This window comes from Barbus barbus (assembly GCF_936440315.1).
Source record: "Barbus barbus genome assembly, chromosome: 24".
In the NCBI taxonomy this organism is placed as follows: Eukaryota; Metazoa; Chordata; class Actinopteri; order Cypriniformes; family Cyprinidae; genus Barbus; species Barbus barbus.
Window position 1 is genome coordinate 11853758 of NC_136752.1, and position 20290 is coordinate 11874047.

Here is a 20290-nt window from a genome sequence, read left to right on the forward strand (position 1 = left end):
TTTTTTATGAAGGGAAAACAACCCCCCCCCCCCAGTTAAAACATAACTGTGGTTTATCATACCTGAGTTCAGTTTCTCTAGCCACACCCAGGCCTGATTACTGCCACACCTGTTCGCAATCAAGAAATCACTTAAATAGGACCTGCCTGACAAAGAAAGCCATTTCTAAAGCTTTGGGACTCCAGCGAACCACAGTGAGAGCCATTATCCACAAATGGCGAAAACATGGAACAGTGGTGAACCTTCCCAGGAGTGGCCGGCCGACCAAAATTACCCCAAGAGCGCAGCGACAACTCATCAAAGAGGTCACAAAAGACCCCACAACAACATCTAAAGAACTGCAGGCCTCACTTGCCTCAGTTAAGGTCAGTGTTCATGACTCTACCATAAGAAAGAGAATGGGCAAAAATGGCCTGCATGGCAGAGTTCCAAGACGAAAACCGCTGCTGAGCAAAAAGAATATAAAGGCTCGTCTCAGTTTTGCCAGAAAAGTCAAGTCAAGTCAAGTCACCTTACTTATATAGCGCTTTTCACAATGCAAATTGTGTCAAAGCACTGCACAATATCAAAAAAAGGAAAATAAAGTGTCAATAAGTTTGAATAGTGTCTTTGCAATAAGGTCGGCGATATCGCTGGAAATGAAGCGTCCCCAACTAAGCAAGCCAGAGGCGACAGCGGCAAGGAACCAAAACTCCATCGGTGACAGAATAGAGAAAAAAAAAACCTTCGGAGAAACCAGGCTCCGTCGGGGGGCCAATTCTCCTCTGGCCAAACAAACCAGCAGTTCAGTTCCAAACTGCAGCAAGTCAGGTTGAATGGGCTCAGCTGGTTCCAGTGGTCTTTTCCGATGGCTGTCTAAGTGGCGGGGTCCTCAATGGGGATCTGTCTCTGGCGTTCATCCAGGTGTTTGGCCTCTGCCTACGATCAGGGACACATACGTCATCTCCGGCGCTGATCCTCCATCTCAGGTGTTCGGTCATCTCAGATCATGTAATGGTTAGATCCAGACTGAAGTTCTGTAATTCCTGGCTACCACGGGATGTTAATGCAGAAACGTAGAGACAAGCAGAGACATGATTAGCGTAGCTGCTGTTCCATCTAAGCAAAAATAAATTGTTCAACCCAAGCTAAAGAATAATAATAATGTACATTTGATCAGATATAACTGCAGTACAAGATTATAAAATGCATTATGTGTATGCTTGGCTAAAGAGATGTGTCTTTAATCTAGATTTAAACAGAGAGAGTGTGTCTGAACCCCGAATGTTATCGGGAAGGCTATTCCAGAGTTTGGGAGCCAAATGTGAAAAAGCTCTACCTCCTTTAGTGGACTTTGCTATCCTAGGTACTACCAAAAGTCCAGAGTTTTGCGACCTTAGAGAGCGGGTTGGATTGTAGCGTGGTAGAAGACAAGTTAGGTACGCAGGAGCTAAACCATTTAGGGCCTTATAGGCAAGTAATAATATTTTGTAAATGATACGGAACTGAATAGGTAGCCAATGCAGAGACTGTAAAATTGGAGTAATATGATCATATTTTCTTGATCTGGTAAGAACTCTAGCCGCTGCATTTTGGACTATCTGTAGCTTGTTTATTGAAGATGCAGGACAACCAGCTAACAGTGCATTACAATAGTCCAGTCTAGAGGTCATGAATGCATGAACTAGCTTTTCTGCATCAGAAACAGGTAGCATGCTTCGAAGCTTGGCAATGTTTCTAAGATGGAAGAATGCTGTTTTTGTAACATGGGAAATATGATTTTCAAAGGACAAGTTGCTGTCTAAAATAACACCCAGATTTTTGACTTTAGAGGACGTAACAGTACATCCGTCTAGTTGCAAATTATAATCCACGAGATTCTGTGTACGGTTTTTTGGTCCAATAAGTAATATCTCTGTCTTATCTGAATTTAGTAGGAGGAAATTATTGGTCATCCAATCTTTTACACTTTTTACGCAATCTATTAGCTTAGATAGTTGAGAAGTTTCATCTGGTCTTGTTGAGATATATAATTGAGTATCATCAGCATAGCAATGAAAACTTATCCCGTGTTTTCTAATAATATTTCCAAGGGGCAACATGTAAATTGAAAATAGCAGAGGACCTAGGACAGATCCTTGTGGTACTCCATACTTTACTGGTGATAATTGAGATGACTCCCCATTTAAATGAACAAAGTGGTAGCGATCGGACAGGTAGGATCTAAACCATCTTAAAGCCTGTCCTTGAATACCAATATTTTTGTAATCGATCTATGAGTATATTATGGTCTATAGTGTCAAACGCAGCACTAAGATCAAGTAATACTAGCAATGAGGTGCAGCCTTGATCTGAAGCAAGTAGTAAGTCATTCGTAATTTTAACAAGTGCAGTTTCTGTACTATGATTGGGCCTGAACCTGATTGAAATTCTTCATAGAGATCATTTTTTTGCAAAAAGGAGCATAATTGAGTAGACACAACTTTTTCTAAAATTTTTGACATAAACGGAAGATTTGAAATGGGTCTGTAATTTGCCAGTTCATTAGAATCTAGTTGTGGTTTCTTAATAAGAGGCTTAATAACCGCCAGCTTGAATGGTTTTGGGACGTGACCTAAAGATAACGATGAGTTAATAATATTGAGAAGCGGTTCTTCTGCTACAGGTAACAACTCTTTCAGTAGTTTAGTGGGTACAGGATCTAATAAACACGTTGTTGGTTTAGATGCACTGATAAGTTTATTTAGCTCTTCCTGTCCTATAGTTGTAAAGCACTGCAGTTTTTCTTTGGGTGCGATGAATGAAGCTGAAATACTAGACGCAGTAGAATCTACATTTGTTATTGTATTTCTGATGTTATCTATTTTATCAGTAAAGAAATTCATAAAGTCATTACTATTAAACTGTGAGGGAATGTTTAGATCGGGTGGCGTCTGTTTATTTGTTAATCTAGCCACTGTGCTAAATAAAAACCTTGGATTGTTTTGGTTATTATCTATGAGTTTGCGGATATGCTCTACCCTGGCAGCTTTTAGAGCCTGTCTATAGCTGGACATACTGTTTTTCCACGCAATTCTAAAAACTTCTAAATTAGTTTTTCTCCATTTGCGCTCAAGAGTACGAGTTTCCTTCTTGAGAGAATGGGTATAACTGTTGTACCATGGCACAGTACGTTTTTCTCTAACCTTTTTCAATTTGAGGGGGGCAACAGCTTCTAATGTATTAGAGAATATAGTGCCCATGTTGCTAGTCATTTCGTCTAGTTCATGCGTATTTATGGGTACACAGAGCAGTTGAGATAAATCAGGCAGGTTATTTGTGAATCTGTCTTTGGTGGCTGGAACAATAGTTCTGCCCAGACGATAACGCGGAGCCATATAACTAATATCAGTAATAGGCAGCATGCACGATACAAGGAAATGATCAGTAACATCGTCACTTTGAGGTACTATATCTATATCAGTAAGATCAAGTCCATGCGATATAATTAAATCTAGCGTATGATTAAAACGATGAGTGGGCCCGGTGACGTTTTGCTTGACTCCAAAAGAGTTTATTAGGTCAGTAAACGCAAGTCCTAACGCATCGTTTGTATTATCAACGTGAATGTTAAAATCTCCGACAATTAGCAGTTTATCAACATTAACTAGTAGATCTGAGAGAAAATCTGCAAATTCTTTTAGGAAATCTGTATATGGCCCTGGCGGTCTATACACAGTAGCCAGAGCAAGAGATAGGAGAGATTTCTTTTGCATATCTAACAGTGTAACATTAAGCAGAAGTATTTTGAATGATTTAAACCTCCTGTATCCTGTTTTCTGAGTAATTTTGAGAATATCACTATATATTGTTGCAACACCGCCGCCACGACCAGTCTGACGGGGCTCATGTTTATAACAGTAGCTTGGTGGAGTAGACTCATTTAGACCAAAATATTCATTTGGTTTCAGTCAGGCAGAGTACATCAAAATGATTATCTGTGATCATTTCATTTACAATAACTGCTTTGGGTGCGAGTGATCTAATGTTTAAGAGCCCAAGTTTTAAAAATTGTTTTTGTTCATTTATTTTGCGTTTTTCTGGTTTAATCACGGTCAGATTTTTTCTAGATCCTGCATTGAATTTATATTTTGATCTCGCTATTCGGGGAACAGACACAGTCTGTATAGATTGGACAACGCAATTACTTCTATTTTTTAAGTGGGTAGAACAAAAGTCGTCATAGCAGTTATTTGAGAATTGGCTTACTAGTCAGATGGAGCGTAGCGTCCTGGAGATGTTGTCCGACAGGAGTTCCGCTCCGACTCTGCTGGGGTGCAGGCCATCAGCACGGAAGAGCCTAGGACGCTCCCAGAAAAGATTCCAATTATTAACAAAGAGCAGTTTCTGTTCTTTACATCATGACGATAACCATTCGTTTAAAGCAAAAAGTCTACTGAACCTTTCGTTTCCTTGTCGATACGTGGGAAGCGGTCCTGATACGATGACCGTCGCCGCGGGCGATGTGCTGCGTACCGTCTCGATCAGGCTCCTGTAGTCCCTCTTCAGTGTCTCCGTCTGCCGCAGCTTGATGTCATTGGCCCCTGCGTGCAGCACGACAGCACCGATGTTCTCGTTGCCCTTCAGGATCGCAGGTATCTGCGCAGAAACATCGAGAACACGTGCACCGGGGAAACAGTGAGTGTGCACTTTACCTTCAGCTGACGTAGCACGGACGTGCCGGACGATGGAGCTTCCCACGACCACAGCATCGCGTTCCATCTCGCGGAGGGGGGCGAAGCGGTTCCGGGTGGAGATGAAGGACATCTGGGAAGATCGCGTTCTGGGTGCACAGGGTCTGTGCAAAGAAACACACGGAGTAGAGGTGGTGGGGATGTTAGAAGCGTGTACTTTACCTTCAGCTAGTGTAGCACGGACGTGCCGGACAATGGAGTCTCCCAACTATCACAACGTCGCGTTCTGTCTCGCGGAGGGGGGCGAATTTGTTCCTTGTGGAGATCTCGAAGACGGGGGGGGAGAAGTCGTCACCCGAGGCCTGGCTCGCGTCCTCCGCTGCTGCAGCACCCAGGGTCCGTGGTGTCCCGGCGCCGGAGTGAAGGACATCTGGGAAGATCGAGTCCTGGGTGCACAGGGTCTGTGCAGAGAAACACACGGAGTAGAGGTGGTGGGAGTGTTAGCAGCGTGCTGTATACTTACCCCGGACTTGTGAGCGTCAGCCCGGGATGTTTCCAGCGCAGCTCTTCGTTCCTTCAGCTGGGCCTTTTTCTCCAGCAGGTCGCGGATCTGTTTCTCCACGGCCTCCAGCTCCAGCTGCACCGAATGCAGCTCGAACGTGTCCTCACCTGCACTCAGAGGTAGACACAAATCCGCCATTTAAGCAAGTAACAGTGAAACGATAGTAATGTGTGTGAATAGAGGATTTGCAATGTAAGCGAGATTTGCGGCTGCCGATGCTAACGGGCTATAAGCTAATAGCAGACTCGAGAATCAGAATAAAACTAGTGATAAAACTAGTGATAAACAGGCGCTCTGATCGGATTTGCTATAGAATGCTATAGTGGATATATTCACACGTTATAGAAAAGCCGTTTGAATAAGGCAGTCGAAGCCCCACTGTCGTCGTTAAAGCAGGTTCAGTGGCAAACGGTTCAATATAGCGCACTAACTAACAACCCGACCAAACGCGCCAACCCGTTTGACTAAGGCTGTCAAAGCCCCACTGTCGTCGTTAAAGCAGGTTCAGTGGCAAACGGGATCACGGAGGAAAAAAAAAAACAAACGAAAAGGGCAAGGCCCTGTGTGTGTGTGTGATCTCAGTCTGGGTGTGTGCCGGAAGCGGAAGCGTTCTCTGGTGGCAAGCGTCCTCTGGTGGCCGGGAGCGAAAAAAAAAGATCCTAGAAACTGTGCATCAGTGTGTAAACATCTTGATGATCCCCAAGACTTTTGGGAAAATACTCTGTTGACTGACGAGACAAAAGTTTAACTTTTTGGAAGGTGTGTGTCCCATTACATCTGGCGTAAAAGTAACAGCATTTCAGAAAAAGAACATCATACCAGCAGTAAAATATGGTGGTGGTAGTGTGATGGTCTGGGGCTGTTTTGCTGCTTCAGGACCTGGAAGACTTGCTGTGATAAATGGAATCATGAATTCAGCTCTCTACCAAAAAATCCTGAAGGACAATGTCCGGGCATCTGTTCGTGACCTCAAGCTGAAGTGAACTTGGGTTCTGCAGCAGGACAATGATCCAAAACACACCAGCAAATCCACCTCTGAATGGCTGAAGAAAAACAAAATGAAGACTTTGGAGTGGCCTAGTCAAAGTCCTGACCTGAATCCTATTGAGATGCTGTGGCATGACCTTAAAAAGGCGGTTCATGCTCAAAACCCTCCAATGTGGCTGAATTACAACAATTCTGCCAAGATGAGTGGGCCAAAATTCCTCCACAGCGCTGTAACAGACTCATTGCAAGTTATCGCAAACGCTTGATTGCATTTGTTGCTGCTAAGGGTGGCCCAACCAATTATTAGGTTTAGGGGGCAAGCACTTTTTCACACAGGGCCAAGTGGGTTTGGATTTTGTTTTCCTTTCATAATAAAAATCTTCATTCAAAAACTGCATGTTGTGTTTACTTGTTATCTTTGGTTGATATTTAAATTTGTTTTGTCTGAAACATTAAAGTGATAAACATGCAAAAAAAAAAAAAAAAAATCAGGAAGGGGGCCAACACTTTTTCACACCACTGTATGTTTATTTAATGTGAGTAACTGTGGCTTTTCGGTTTTACCATTTCAGGCACAGACACAATTCTTTTCAAACATTTGATTTTCTTGGCTTGAATAACCTAAAATCAATGCTGTGCAGTTCAAAATGGTTTTGTATGCATCATCTCATGTATCATCTTGTGAAAGATTAATTTAGAATGATATTCCAGTCACCTGAGGCAGTTTTGTTTTTTTATTCTGCCAATACCTTTTGAAAAGTTAAAAAATCAAAAATCATTGCAAGACCCATTTTTAATAAAGACTCTAAAACATTTATTTTATTTTTTTATTTTATTATTTTACCTAAATAATTTTTCTTCCTGTTTCTGACAGGGTTAAGTGGCGATTCTTTGCAAGAATAAGCTACATGTGCACCAAACTGTATATCAATAGTCAAACCTCTGTTAGATAAACCATGTAACCATTACTGCTTGTCTTTCCTTTTTCTGCCCAGGTGTTTTTCATTAACTTCCCCACTGGTTTATTGTGTGGGGAGATCCGAAAAGCATGGGTGGAGTTTGTGAATGTGAGTGCAGTCCCTCTCACAGGTCTTCGGGTGGCATCCACACACCCAGAATTATTCACGTTCGGGAGTGCCGCCTCTGACCTCACCCCAGTGACCCCCACAGCAGCAGAACACTGCTCTGCATACAAGACTGTGGCCATGCCCCCATCGGTGGCGACCGTGTCGCTCGTGTCTCCAGCAGCGTTCGGGGTCACCAGCGATGACCGGCCGGTGGTGGCAGAGATTGCTATATCACAAGGTGTGTTGGGACCCGGGGAGGCGTTACAGATCCCATTATGGCTCAGGGGGCCCGACCGAGAGGGGGTCCATGAAATCAACTTCCTCTTTTACTATGAGAGTACAGAGAAGACCGCCAAACTCAGGTACATGGCCGTGTATGCTTTATTTAAACTAACAATGGACAGTTCTAAGCACTGAGCAGGGTTTATTAAAGCTGGTTTTTCTCAGGCCAGTGTAGCTTCTTTGGGTGTATATATTGTGAACATATTGCTGGACTGTTATTATTTCACTAAGTGCACTTGTATATATGGGTTCATTTTGGATTTTAGGAAAATAAACGCAATTAAGACTTCACATGGTAGTAGTAGCAGCCTATTGTTTAAAGATATGCACTGCTTCATGTTTAGTACCGGAAATGCATATTTATTATTATTTTTAAAATAATTTTTTCCACTAAAACTTAAGTACACTTTTTATAAAAAAATTTTAAGTACACTTGTAAATACAAGTATATAGAATATGCAATATTTATATAGCAAAGAAGTATTAATTTTTGTGTTTGGCAATATTAATAAAGGTTATATTTAAGTGTCCGATAACAAAATTTTAGGGCTGTCAATCGATTAAAATATTTAATTGTGATTGTTATATTTCACAGTTTCTGTTGTCAGACAACAGAATGAATATGAAATGGTAACTGAAACGCGACCCATAACGACATAACCAGCTCTCCCTTCCTAGATGTTAATCTGCATTTATAATCGCGCCGTCGTCTGGATAAAAGACAATAGCTGTGCTGTGATTTCGCCTATACTTGCATGTCAAATTAGAGAAGCAACATAATATCTGGTTTAACTAAAAGCTCTGCGCCTCTCCGCCGCTCTCTGAACAGAGCAGACTCAAAATCTTGTGCTCGCGTGGCAGTACCGGCAAGTCTCAGAAACTAAATAAGGTTTGCCCAATTATGTGTTATGTATTGTTGCTAGGCGCTTTTTTGAATAAAAGTCTCTGAATCTAGCAACAAAGTTAAGTTGGCAACACTGTGCATCTCCATTACGGGAGAGCTGCGGGCTAGGCTACGGGTCAAACAGAAAATGCGTGCTGCGTTAGTCGCACGTTAATAAAATTAGTGCCATTTAAATGAGTTTGAGTTGTTGTGTTTATATTGACAGCCCTTGCACTCGGAAAGATGAATTTCAGATAAATCAGACTGATTGATTGATTTTCCAGCAAGCATACTTTATCGGATCTAGTTATCGGATTTCATTTATTTATCGGAGCAATAAAATTGACGTCATTTTCTCTCATATCGGTCGATAATTTATCGGTCCGATAAATATCGTGGATCCCTATAAAATATATTACTTGCATGCACAGTTTTAAGGCCGCTTTAATCGCCATTTTGGTAACTTCATGACTTAACTGACCACGTCATTGCATGCATGCAGTTTATTTCACGCTTTGATATGAAAGGATACAGGCTATGCGCATGCCGGTGTCGTGCCGAATTCTGCACCCAGCCAGATTATGCATCCCCTAGTATTGGTAGGTTTAGGAATACGTGTGGGGGAGGGGTTAGGATTAGGGGTGGGTTTGGGATTAGGCAATCAGGTAGCGATTTCAACGAGGGGATGCATAATCTGGCAGGGGTGCAGATTTCGGCACAACACTGGCACCGAGCTGTCTGAAAGAGCGTGTCTGAAACGTCTCCCGTTTGATTTGATCGTAAAAACGTTATGCGACTGAATAAATGCACTTCTTGTCAAGAGAAAAAATGACAGAAACAACAGTTGTGAGTGGGATGGCCAACCCTAGCCCCGCCCCTGCTTTAATTGCGTTTTTATATTTTTAACGTACACATCACTAATATATACATATATATTAAATCATTAGACTACAACAATATAAACATACATATTATGAATATTTAAAAAAAAAAAAGATTTAAAATTACCCACCAAACACTTAACTGATTAAATAGAAATTGGAAAATATTAGTACGAAATATTGCTTCCTGTGTCTTCTCGACTGTACTATCTAATAAAAGCAAAATCTCCAAAATATAACTTATTCTTTTTATAGTGTGTTAAAGATATTAGAATTTCCTTTCATTGGTGATGCTGATGCTGAGCAGTTGTGGTTTTGTGCTGTTAAGTGACTGATAATCAAACATAAGCATATGCATTTTCATTTAGAAATTTGCTGTCTGCCATTTTAAAGAGGACTAATTGGCCTTTAACATCACTTAGAGTTTGAAAATTACCTCACGACTTCCAGCGACTCATCTTGGCTTCTCTGAAACTTTTAGTCACAGGGTCCTTCGACACACTGCTTTCATCTGCGCAAGCCGCTCTCTCAGCGTCAGAGCCACGGCCAGCCGCAGCAACACACTGCACGGCAGAGAGAGAGAGACCGAAGAACGGCAGGAGGGAGAGGAGAAGAACGGCAGCATGTTAGTCTTTGTGGATGTGGAGAACATTAACACAGTGAGCTCTTTCCCACACATGGACTGCTCATTGTTTCACGTTAATATTTTCTCTTCTTGCACTTCATGAAACCTGTGAACACTGTGGCATTAGGGATGCACAGATGTGAAATTCTCTACTAATTTATGTAAATAAATTAAAAATAAAAAGCTAAATTTAATCCTTTTGCTTGCTAAAAGTGAATTAAGGCAACATTTTAACATGCAGTATGAAAAATGTATACTCATTCAAAGATTACATTTAGCAGTGCTATAAAATTATTATTAGTGTTTTTTTTTTTTTTAGTTTAACTTCAAGTGAGCATTAGATTACAGCAAAATTAATCTGCATTTTAAAACAGGGTAAATAAGCATGCACAATTAAATATTTAATAACTGCTGTTATCAATTAAACAGAGTCTAATATTGACCAGTAACCTATTTTTAAGCATTTTAACATGCACTATTAATTGCCGTTATTATCACAGTCGAGTGAAGCATTGAATATATATATAATTTTTTTTTTTTTTTTTTATAATAATAAATGAATAAAATAATAGATTTCTATCTCCTCTCTCTCTCTCTCTTTATCAGAGCGAAGCAGGTGTTCGTGAGTTCCACATAGTTCAGGTGTCCAGCAGCAGTCGGCAGTGGAGGCTGCAAAAGTGCATCAACCCTGTGGGAGATAAAGGTATGAATCCTCCAGCACGCTCTGGTTACATGCACTTAGTCTCTTAGCAGGCACTTTCATTCCTCTTGCAGCCACCTGAGGTTAAGCGTTTTGCTCCACATTGCTTGGTAGTCTGTGAATCACTCCTTTATTTGGTTCCAAGCTAGTGTGTCAGAGTTTTTTCTTCCATCCAACAAAGCGAGATGCATAGCAAAATATCCAAAATTCATAATGGTGGTCTATTCATAAATTATTTCCATTCTTTCCTCTTGGCTCGTCTTGTGAATATCTTGATTCTTCTATTTTGCTCTTACCAAATGTTTCTTATCAAACAGTCTTTCATTCTTAAAATATAAAAGCAGCTATATATTTGCATGTTTTAAAATAACAAAATTTATACTGTGTAAAAAATATGCTTAGTGCAATATACTGTGAAGACGACAAAGTTATATTTTTTCCCAAAATTTAATTATTAGCATTTATATTGACAACATGGAATGTTTTTAAATGTTATCAGAAAAATGTTTTGGATTTGTTTAAAATAACTTTTTGTAAGGTAATGGTGACACTTTTTTTTTCACAAACATATATGCAGAATTGTTTGTTTTTTGTTTTTCTGTTAAAATTAGTGCTGCCCACAAAATAATTGCCATTAATCTCATGATTTCCAAACCATATTTAGAGAATAAACTGTATAAAATAGAAATAACTGGTGATAAATAAGTAAATACTTGGTAACTTTTATTTTGCTTTTTATATGTAATGCATTATAAAGGTATTAATGATGTAGGTTGCTATACGTTGATAATACGTTGATAATACGTTAAAATGATAATACGTTAAAGTTTGCCATGTATTTTAATGCATTATACTTTCTGGTGTAACAATGAATAGGTAAGTATTATAATGTGTTGTAACTAGTGCTGTCAATCGAATAAAGAATTTAATCTGGCATGCAGGCAATGATTACCTTCCGCGCTGCGATGACGGCAAGAAGTTGGGTCAAACCTTATCAAACGATTAATTTGCGTAAAAAAAAATTAACGCATTAAACTTTTTAGATTAATCGCATGCGTTAACGTTGACAACCCTAGTTGTAACCGTGGTTACAATTATTCATGAAATCATACAATGCATTATAAAGAACAAAATTAATGCATTACAACTACTATTATAATGCATCATATGTAAAGGCTTTAAGTGAAGTATTACAAAATATTTCTATAATATTTTAAATGCACGTTTACCTATTACAGCCCTAATTTCTCTAGTATTTTTTACAGACAATGACAATCTATAGCAATAATTTAATTTTGTAGTTCTTATAATATCATGTTTAGTATTTTTCTTATACATTATAAATGGCTGAAGGGGTCTCTAGCAAGGCATTCATCATGAGTTCTTGGCCTAAATAAATTTGAAAGTCCCAGCTGCAGACAACCCACAGACTAGTCAGTTTTTTAAATATCTGTAGTTCCTTTGAAACATTACACAGATCTGTGTAAAGCACAATCTGCCTACATAAATCCATATGCACCTCTAGCACTGTGAATATTGATGCAGAGGAACTTGATTGCATGTCAGCAGGCCAAACAGAGTATCAAAAGAAGCTGGGAGCAGGTGCAGACACACGATGATAGGTTCCATGACCTGCAGCCTTTAAATGGCCTATTGAAAGTGGGTCACAATGCATTTGTGTTGAGTCATCTGTCCGGCTGATACCTTAAGAGCGAGAAACGCACGCTCATACACACTCTGCAGAGAGTGATGGAGCTGCTCTGAAATGCTGAGATGAAATTAGGGCACTTTGAAATTGTGCTGAGTGTGTGAAACATGCATGCACACGCATTTTAGCGGCGTACTAAATTGAAAATTGAATCCCATGTATGCGTTCATCCTGTACCGCCAGCTTGGATGAGGCAAATACGTTTAATGTGAAAATATGTGAACAAGAACTTGTGGATTCAAAACCATGCATATTTAACTGAGCACAGCTAGGGTTCCAAAGGGGTGGAACATTTCTACATTTCTGGAAAGTTTCCAAAAATCCCTGGAAGATTCCAAAAAATCCTGAAAAGTTAGCAAAATTTCTGTAATGTTTTCCAAATTTACTGGAAACTTTCCACCTTTTTCCTACCCTAAGCACAACACTTCCAAAGCTAAATTAGTGTTTGCTTGTTAAGCGTGTGAACTTCAATCTTCCTTTGCAGGCATTTATGCAAAGTTTTTTAATTCCATACTTTGAATTAATTTATTGGTCTGAAGGAACAGAGTGACTTTAATCAGAGGAGATGATGGAGCATGGACCTACAGCTACAAATAAATGAAGAATACGGCCTTGTTGTTAGTCTTTGAATACATTTAATTTTGAAAGAAAATGTTTCTACTAAACTTTTGGCTCTAGCCAACTGCTATGTTAGTATCCTAGGCTTGAGACATGAAAAGAACACAAGGTTTCAAATGGGATTGAAAGATCTTTAGTTCTAAGGATTTCATCTTAACGTTTGATCTGTTGATCTCAATGGCCTCATACTTTAGTTTGTTTCTCACACTTAAAGGGATAGTTCACCTAAAAATAAAAATTCTGTTATCATTTACTCACTTTCATGTTGTTCTAAAACCATAAGACTTCTGTTCAATCTTGGAAACACAAATGAAAATATTTTCCATGAAACTTGAAGAATTTCTGTCCCTCCTTTGAAAGTCCATTTCACCAAAACTTTGATGCTTCAAAAATCCGTATGAATAGTTTAGCCTATCAGTTTAGGCTTTTATTCACATGATCAATGACCATAAATAGAGAACATAAAATATCATAAATAGAGGCTCAAATGTGCTTGTTTGATACTAGAGAACCAATGATTTTGAGACATTAAAAATATTAATATGAACAAAAGTCATATGGGTTTGGAATGACATGACTGTGAATAAGTGATGACAGAATATACTTTTTTTTTTTTATATATATTTTATATATTTTAGAATATTTTATATTTTTTCCATGAAAGTCTTCACCCTAATGCTGTTTCAATTCCATATGACTTTCTTCCATAGAGCACAAAAAAAGTATCATTAACTCATAAAGCTCATTAACACTTCTGCATATTCACAATTAGTGCATCACAGTTACAGCACAAGTCGCGTAACATCGGTTAATGGAAACCGTGTCAATTTGCTACAGGTTTTGTTATCGACATTCAATTGCGCAAATCTGTAATGGAAACCCAGCTAGTGACATCAAACTTGGTGTGACAAATCTTGCCATTTTGAATATGCATAAACGCAAATGAGATTTGACAGCTTTGACAAATGATTTCTGTAAATAATTACTTTTTGGTCTGTTACGTACACAAAACTATCAGTGGCATGGTAAAGTAAGTACAATTATGAATTCACATAAAGGTATGTTCAAAAATGCCGAGGCTAATTAAAACTAAACCTTTGAAGCAATAATAAAGAAACAGAGTAATGTATGGAGCAAGGATAGCAAAATGCACTTTAAAATTCTGATTTAGCTTTGAAGAATTAATTAACTGGCCTTGACATCTGAACTGTTTTTGTGTATTTGAGTCTCTGACGTGGGAGCACCAAAAAGAAAGCTTTTCTGAGAAGAAGTGGATGAACACTCATCATCTTTTTTGTTTTTTTTCTTCATTTCATGTTGTGTTTGCAGACTCTAAACTGGCCAGCAGGGAGAGGGGGAAGCTGTGCTTCAAAGCCACCAGATGCAGAACAGAGGAAGGTGGGGCGTCCAGTCCACACACACGTGCACAAACCATCATGTATTCCATGTATTTTCCATAAATTCCATAAATGCTGTCTGAAAAGACCAAGATGTGAATCAAATGCACATTGAGGTGTGTAATTTTCTTAGCAAATCGAATAGATTCCTACATTTAACTGCTGGTTATACTCTGTATAATTGTGTATGTGACAAATAAAACTCTTGAATCTTGAATCTAGATTCCTAGATGTGACTTTGCCTCCGCAATCACAGCTGCTCACTGTCAATGAAAACGCAGCAAACTCTGGTTAACATACTGATGTTTGAACATACTGGCATTTTTTCCCCTTATTGCCTCAGCTACCTCAGATGCAGCAGGAAAATACACTTTTGCCGACCTTAACCTTGGCAACGAACAAGTAAGAATGCCCTTTTGTTGTCACTACTAGTTCAGATCGATGCTGAGAATTATTGTCTGAATTCAGCTTCTCAACAGTCCTCATTGTGTTTCACTCTCTTTGTCTTTTTCTCTTTCATTAGATTGTCAGCTCTACTACTCCATGTGCGGATTTTTTCTTCCGGAGGGGTCTGCCCTCTGAACCCAGGAGAGGGGGCGTTTCCACAGGTGGTGCTAGTCAGATGCGGAGACAGAGCCTCACGCCACAGAGCGGCACTGATGACGGTGTGACAAATATTGTCAACAAATGCAGTGAAATAGAGCTAGACATCATCATCCTCTGGAAGGTACCCTGATGAAATGTTTAAACATTTATTTTGACAGTGGACAGTGAATATTTTTGATTCATGGAGATGATTATATATTTAATTTTTTTTTTTTTTTTATATTGGATATTTTATATAATAAAACTGTCAGAGTTAAGGTGTTAATGTAGTAAATATGTTAGTTTTTGAGAGGGAGATATGAGTCTTAAATATGTCTGTTAACCTAAGATATTAAATGAATGTTTAAGGTTAAGTGTTTTAGTTTCTTTCTGTTTTGTAAAGAAATACCGTTAAAATGTGCATATAATTATTTTTTCCTCCAGTAGTGGATAGAAAAATAAATTATTGTCAATAATCACTGCATCACTAGTGGACTTACAATTAGTGATTATAAATCACTTTAACTATTCAACTGGCTCCCAGGAAATTTATGTTTAAGATCCCTGATTTAAACCTTATAATAGATGGTGATTTCTAAAAGCATTACCAGACAACTGGCCACTAACTTATATTTGTTCACCAAACTAATTGACTTAAGCATTTGGCACTTAACAACTGTTAATTTTGGATGAATACACCGCAAATCAGCATTATGGAAATTTTGTATTAATTGATGAATGCTGGCATTACTGATGCTTTAAGATTTAAGGACAAATGTCTTTGTATTAATCATATAATGTGCTGTTTCAGGCATATGTTGTGGAGGACAACAAACAGCTGATTTTAGAGGGGCAGCTTCACGTTGCACTGCAAACAATTGGCAAAGAGGCCTGCTCGCTCTCACAGAAAGAGGTACTACACACACACACACACACACACACACACACACACACACACACACAATGACTCTCTCTCTCTCTATTCAGCTCTTTTCATGTGGGTGTTTTACAAACGTGCATAAATGCAGTGTCATTCTATAAAGAATATTGAGTCACTTCCTTTAGTGCAAGAGGCCACTGTATCTTTTCAATGAGACTTAGTAAGTGTATACTTAAGCAAATAATATTTTGTGTGTGAATGTTTTGAAGAGTCAGTACTTGATGCATCTTAATGCACTCAGTTGGCTGAACACAGTGGTAGTATTTTTTTCCAGTGAGTCAGTAAAAGAACCCTCATGGGGAAAAGCCTGAACTCAAATAATACTCTGAACAGAAGCTTTAAATGTAATATGCAAATGTTGGTCAAAAATGACCTGGCCATCTCATTTTTGGCCTGTAATTTTAATGTGTCTTGTCACCTGACACGACAAGAAAATATGCCTTACTCAAACACGCTTGGTGGCGTGGAAAATTAATTTTAGTGAATTAATTAATCACCGACTGGCTGTGGCAGACGGTTAACTCAAGCACTGATAACGCATTTTAGCATTGAACTTAAACACTGAAGTGCCCACTAAAGGCGCGCTTTTTCAAGCATTCTTTTCTGATTAAGTAAATCAGAGATCAGACCAGCACATGAAAAAGTGGTCAAAATGATTTTGATTCTGGGCTGTGTTTATCTCTCACTTTATCTGACGTAATGGACATCTGTTGACACTCTCGCTGCAAGTCGCTTTTATGCTTTTGTAGGGCATGGGTGGTTATAAAGACACTTTGAAGAAAGTGAGAAGGAATCATTTCAGTCTCCTGACCTTGATATGTAGGGAAAGGTTTTATGTGTCCTCTGACTTTAATTCTTAAGAAAGGTGAAGGCTGTAAGTAAGGATTCTTTGGTGTACACTGCTCAACATTGAATAAAATGGAGGAGATGGACCTTGAAACTCATTGTGTGTGATTTCATTGGAGACCTGGATACTTGTGGAGGCCAAAAAAGAAGTACACTACATTGATGCAAACAAATAATAAAAAAATTTCATTGCTCTCCAAGGATTTCTTTTGTCATTGGACAAAAAACGTTTATAATGTTTAACATTTGTAATGTTCAATGTGTGGTCACATGCTTCTATTATACAAGACTGATATTGCAGTGTATAAATGGGATAGCTCTACAGTATGTATGCACGTTTATCAATGTTTATATGCAAGTAAATGTCTAAACTAAATTGGTTCATCAAAACAAAGTGATCAGGTCTCTTCAGAAGTTTTGGATTCATATGGATTACTTTTACAATCTCTGGAACCGTATAAAGCACCATTTTTGGTCGAAAGAACCTTACATGGAAGGACAGAAATCTATCAGGTTTCATCAAAAATATCTTCATTTGTGTTTTGGGTCTTAAAAGGAACACTCCACTTTTTTTGGAAATAGGCTCACTGTACAACTCCCCAAGATTTAAACAGTTGAGTTTTACAGTTTTTGAATCCATTCAGCCGATCTCTGCACTTTTAGCTTAGCTTAGCATAGATCATTGAATCGGATTAGACCATTAGCATCTTGCTCAAAATTTACTAAAGAGTTTTGATAATTTTCCTTCTTAAAACTTGACACTTCTGTAGTTACATCGTGTACTAAAACCGATGCCTGAAAGCAGTCCCCAGCTATATCATAACTAGTTACCTAGCTACTTTCAGGCACTGCATAATATCACTGCGCCCATGGTATGGCAGCAAATTTCCTTGATTACTACGCCGGAACGAGAGTATAGTTCCTAGCCATATCAGCCTAGAAAATCACAGCTTTTCATTTTCCGTCGGTCTTAGTGCACGATGTAACTACAGAAGAGTCAAGTTTTAAATAGGAAAATTATCTCTTTAGTCATTTTTGATGACAAAATGCTAATGGTCTAATCCGATTCGATGATCTATGCTAAGCTAAAAGTGCTACCGCCAGACCCGGAGATCGGCTGAATGGATTCAAAAACAGTAAAACTCAACTGTTTATCTCTTAGGGAGTTGAAAAATGAGCCTATTTCCAAAAAAAGGGGAGTGTTCCTTTAAGGGTTTGGAACGACTTGAGGGTGAGTAATTAATGACTTTTTCTTTGACATTTTCTTTTTTGTGTGAACTTTCCCTTTAATATGCTTATATTCCTTGCAGAAACTCTGTGACATTGAATAAATTGAACATTTGGTGGGTTTTAACCCTTTCTCAGGGGTCTCAGAGCGGCTCACTGGAATATGTGAATCCTACAGACAAACCCAGACCCCTTTAAAGCCAACCGAACTCGAGAGAGCCCATCACAGATGGACTTTTTTGGCCGTTGCATCGCATCTTTTTTTAGCATCTGCCACCTTGTTTATCCCTTTCTGTTTCTCACTTTAGGATAGTCAGTTTGCTTTGTGAGGTGTCTGGCCTCGAATACAAGCTAAATACACACAGTCCTCTGCGCTGGCTCTCGCTCAAGTCTTCATCATAATTCGACTTTCTATTTTCTCCATCTGAGACGGAGTGCAAGAGCAATGTGACTTTGAGAGCATTATAGGTGAGTCCTGCTCTTTATGAAGATGGATGCATCCTAAGGTGCTTTAAACGGTTAGAGAGCCAGACAACAGAGACTCTGACCTTCAAGAGTGTCTGTGTTTGGATCTGTGTACTGCCTTTCCAAATTAGAGGTTCCTCTGTTTGAATATGTAGATTAATAATCAGTTGTTTAATGTGTTTACTGCGCGGAATATTCTTGCCTGTTGTAAGTCTATAATGGTGCAAATAAGCAGCAGAAAAAGCAGGACTGTGTGGGAGTTTGTATGTGTGTGTTTCACAAGTATTTAATATATGGTATTAACAAGGTGAAGGAATCGGAGCGTTCTGTGTGGGTGTTTCTGACAGCTCTCTGCTGATTTGAGGACTACACGTCGAAAAGCATGTGTGTTAGTTTAGTAGATGCCAAGTATGACATTGTGTGTTAAAATAGCGATTCATTTAGAAATTACTGTTCTGTCATCGTTTACTCACATTCATGTCATTCCAAATCCACACTGCTGTTTAAAAGATTGGGATCACTAAGATTCTTTTTGAAGAAATTAGCTTTTATTCAACAAGGATGCATTTAACTGATCAGACGTGAAAGTGAAGTCATTTATAATCTTACAAAAGTTTTGGATTAAAAAAAAACACGTATCATGGTTTCCAACCAACAAAAATAATAGTAATCAAAAATGTTTCTTGAGCAGCAAATCAGCAGATTAGAATGATTTCTGAAGAATCATGTGACACTGAAGACTGCGGTAATTCAGCTTTACCATCACAAGATAAAAAAACGTTAAAATAGAAAGCAGTTTAAAATTATAATTAGGGCTGTGCAATTAATCGAATGCGATTATCATGTGCAACTAGTCTGTAAAACCGGTTTCTTGATTAGTAGTTAATCGCCGTCACCTGCTTTCAAATGGAGCGGCAATTTTGTGTTCATAATCGAAGGCGATTCGTCTGCGATTATGAACGTGATATTGCCTATCTTGTCGGTGAACTACGGCTCTGTGTAGTAATTTCCGCTCCATTTGAAAGCAGGTGATGGCGATTAACTACTAATCACTGAACCGACTTTACTGACGAGATGCGCATGATAATCGAATTCGATTTAATTGCACAGCCCTAATTATAATAATATCACAATATTGCTTTTTTGATCAAATAAATGTAGCCTTGGGGAGCATAAGAGATATCCTTCAAAAATTCTCAACTCAACCTCAACATCACACTTTTGAACGGATATGACTTTTCTTATCCTAATCATTATTCAAATAAGTGACACTAAATATTGGTTCACGTGTCTTTTTTTAACAAATATAACATGCTGAGTTTGAATATATGGAATTATATTTCAAACTCATTTTAGTTTAGTTTTCACTATTTACAGTAGTTTTGATTTTTATTTCTGTTAATAAAAATGTTTAGTTTTAGCTTGGACATTCTTAAAGGGATAGTTCACCCCAAAATTAAAATTATGTCATTAATTACTCACCCTCATGTCGTTCCAAACCCGTAAGACCATCTTCGAAACACAAATTAAGATATTTTTGATGAAATATGAGAGCTCTCTGTCCCTCCATAGAGAGCAAAACAACTGTAATGTTCCCAGGATCAGAAACGAAGTAAGGACATCGGTAAAACTGTCCATGTGACATCAGTGGCTCAACTTCAGTTTTGCGAAGCTACGTGAATACTTTTTGAGCGCAAAGAAAACAAAAATAACATGAATTTATTCAACAATTCTTCTCCCCGAGTTACGTCTTCCACCATTTTGGAGAGTATCATTACGTCGATTACGCTCCTGGGTACTGGGTTCATTTTGGGGTGAACTAACCCTTTAAAAAAATGTCATATAGAGGTTTGAAACAACATGAG

General features: G+C 38.6%; 1 protein-coding gene across 2 annotated transcripts in view; it reads left to right on the forward strand.

The window, feature by feature from the left end:
• The window catches only part of LOC306844003 (trafficking protein particle complex subunit 8-like), a 54998-nt gene that overhangs the window by 29234 nt on the left and 5474 nt on the right, over nt 1–20290 (forward strand). For both annotated transcript variants that reach the window (XM_079375794.1, XM_079375795.1), the window contains 7 exons: nt 7197–7630; nt 9796–9973; nt 10546–10642; nt 14295–14363; nt 14706–14764; nt 14886–15089; nt 15759–15860. In XM_079375794.1, coding sequence (XP_079231920.1) covers nt 7197–7630; nt 9796–9973; nt 10546–10642; nt 14295–14363; nt 14706–14764; nt 14886–15089; nt 15759–15860 — 1143 coding nt within the window. The remainder of the gene's footprint in view (nt 1–7196; nt 7631–9795; nt 9974–10545; nt 10643–14294; nt 14364–14705; nt 14765–14885; nt 15090–15758; nt 15861–20290) is intronic.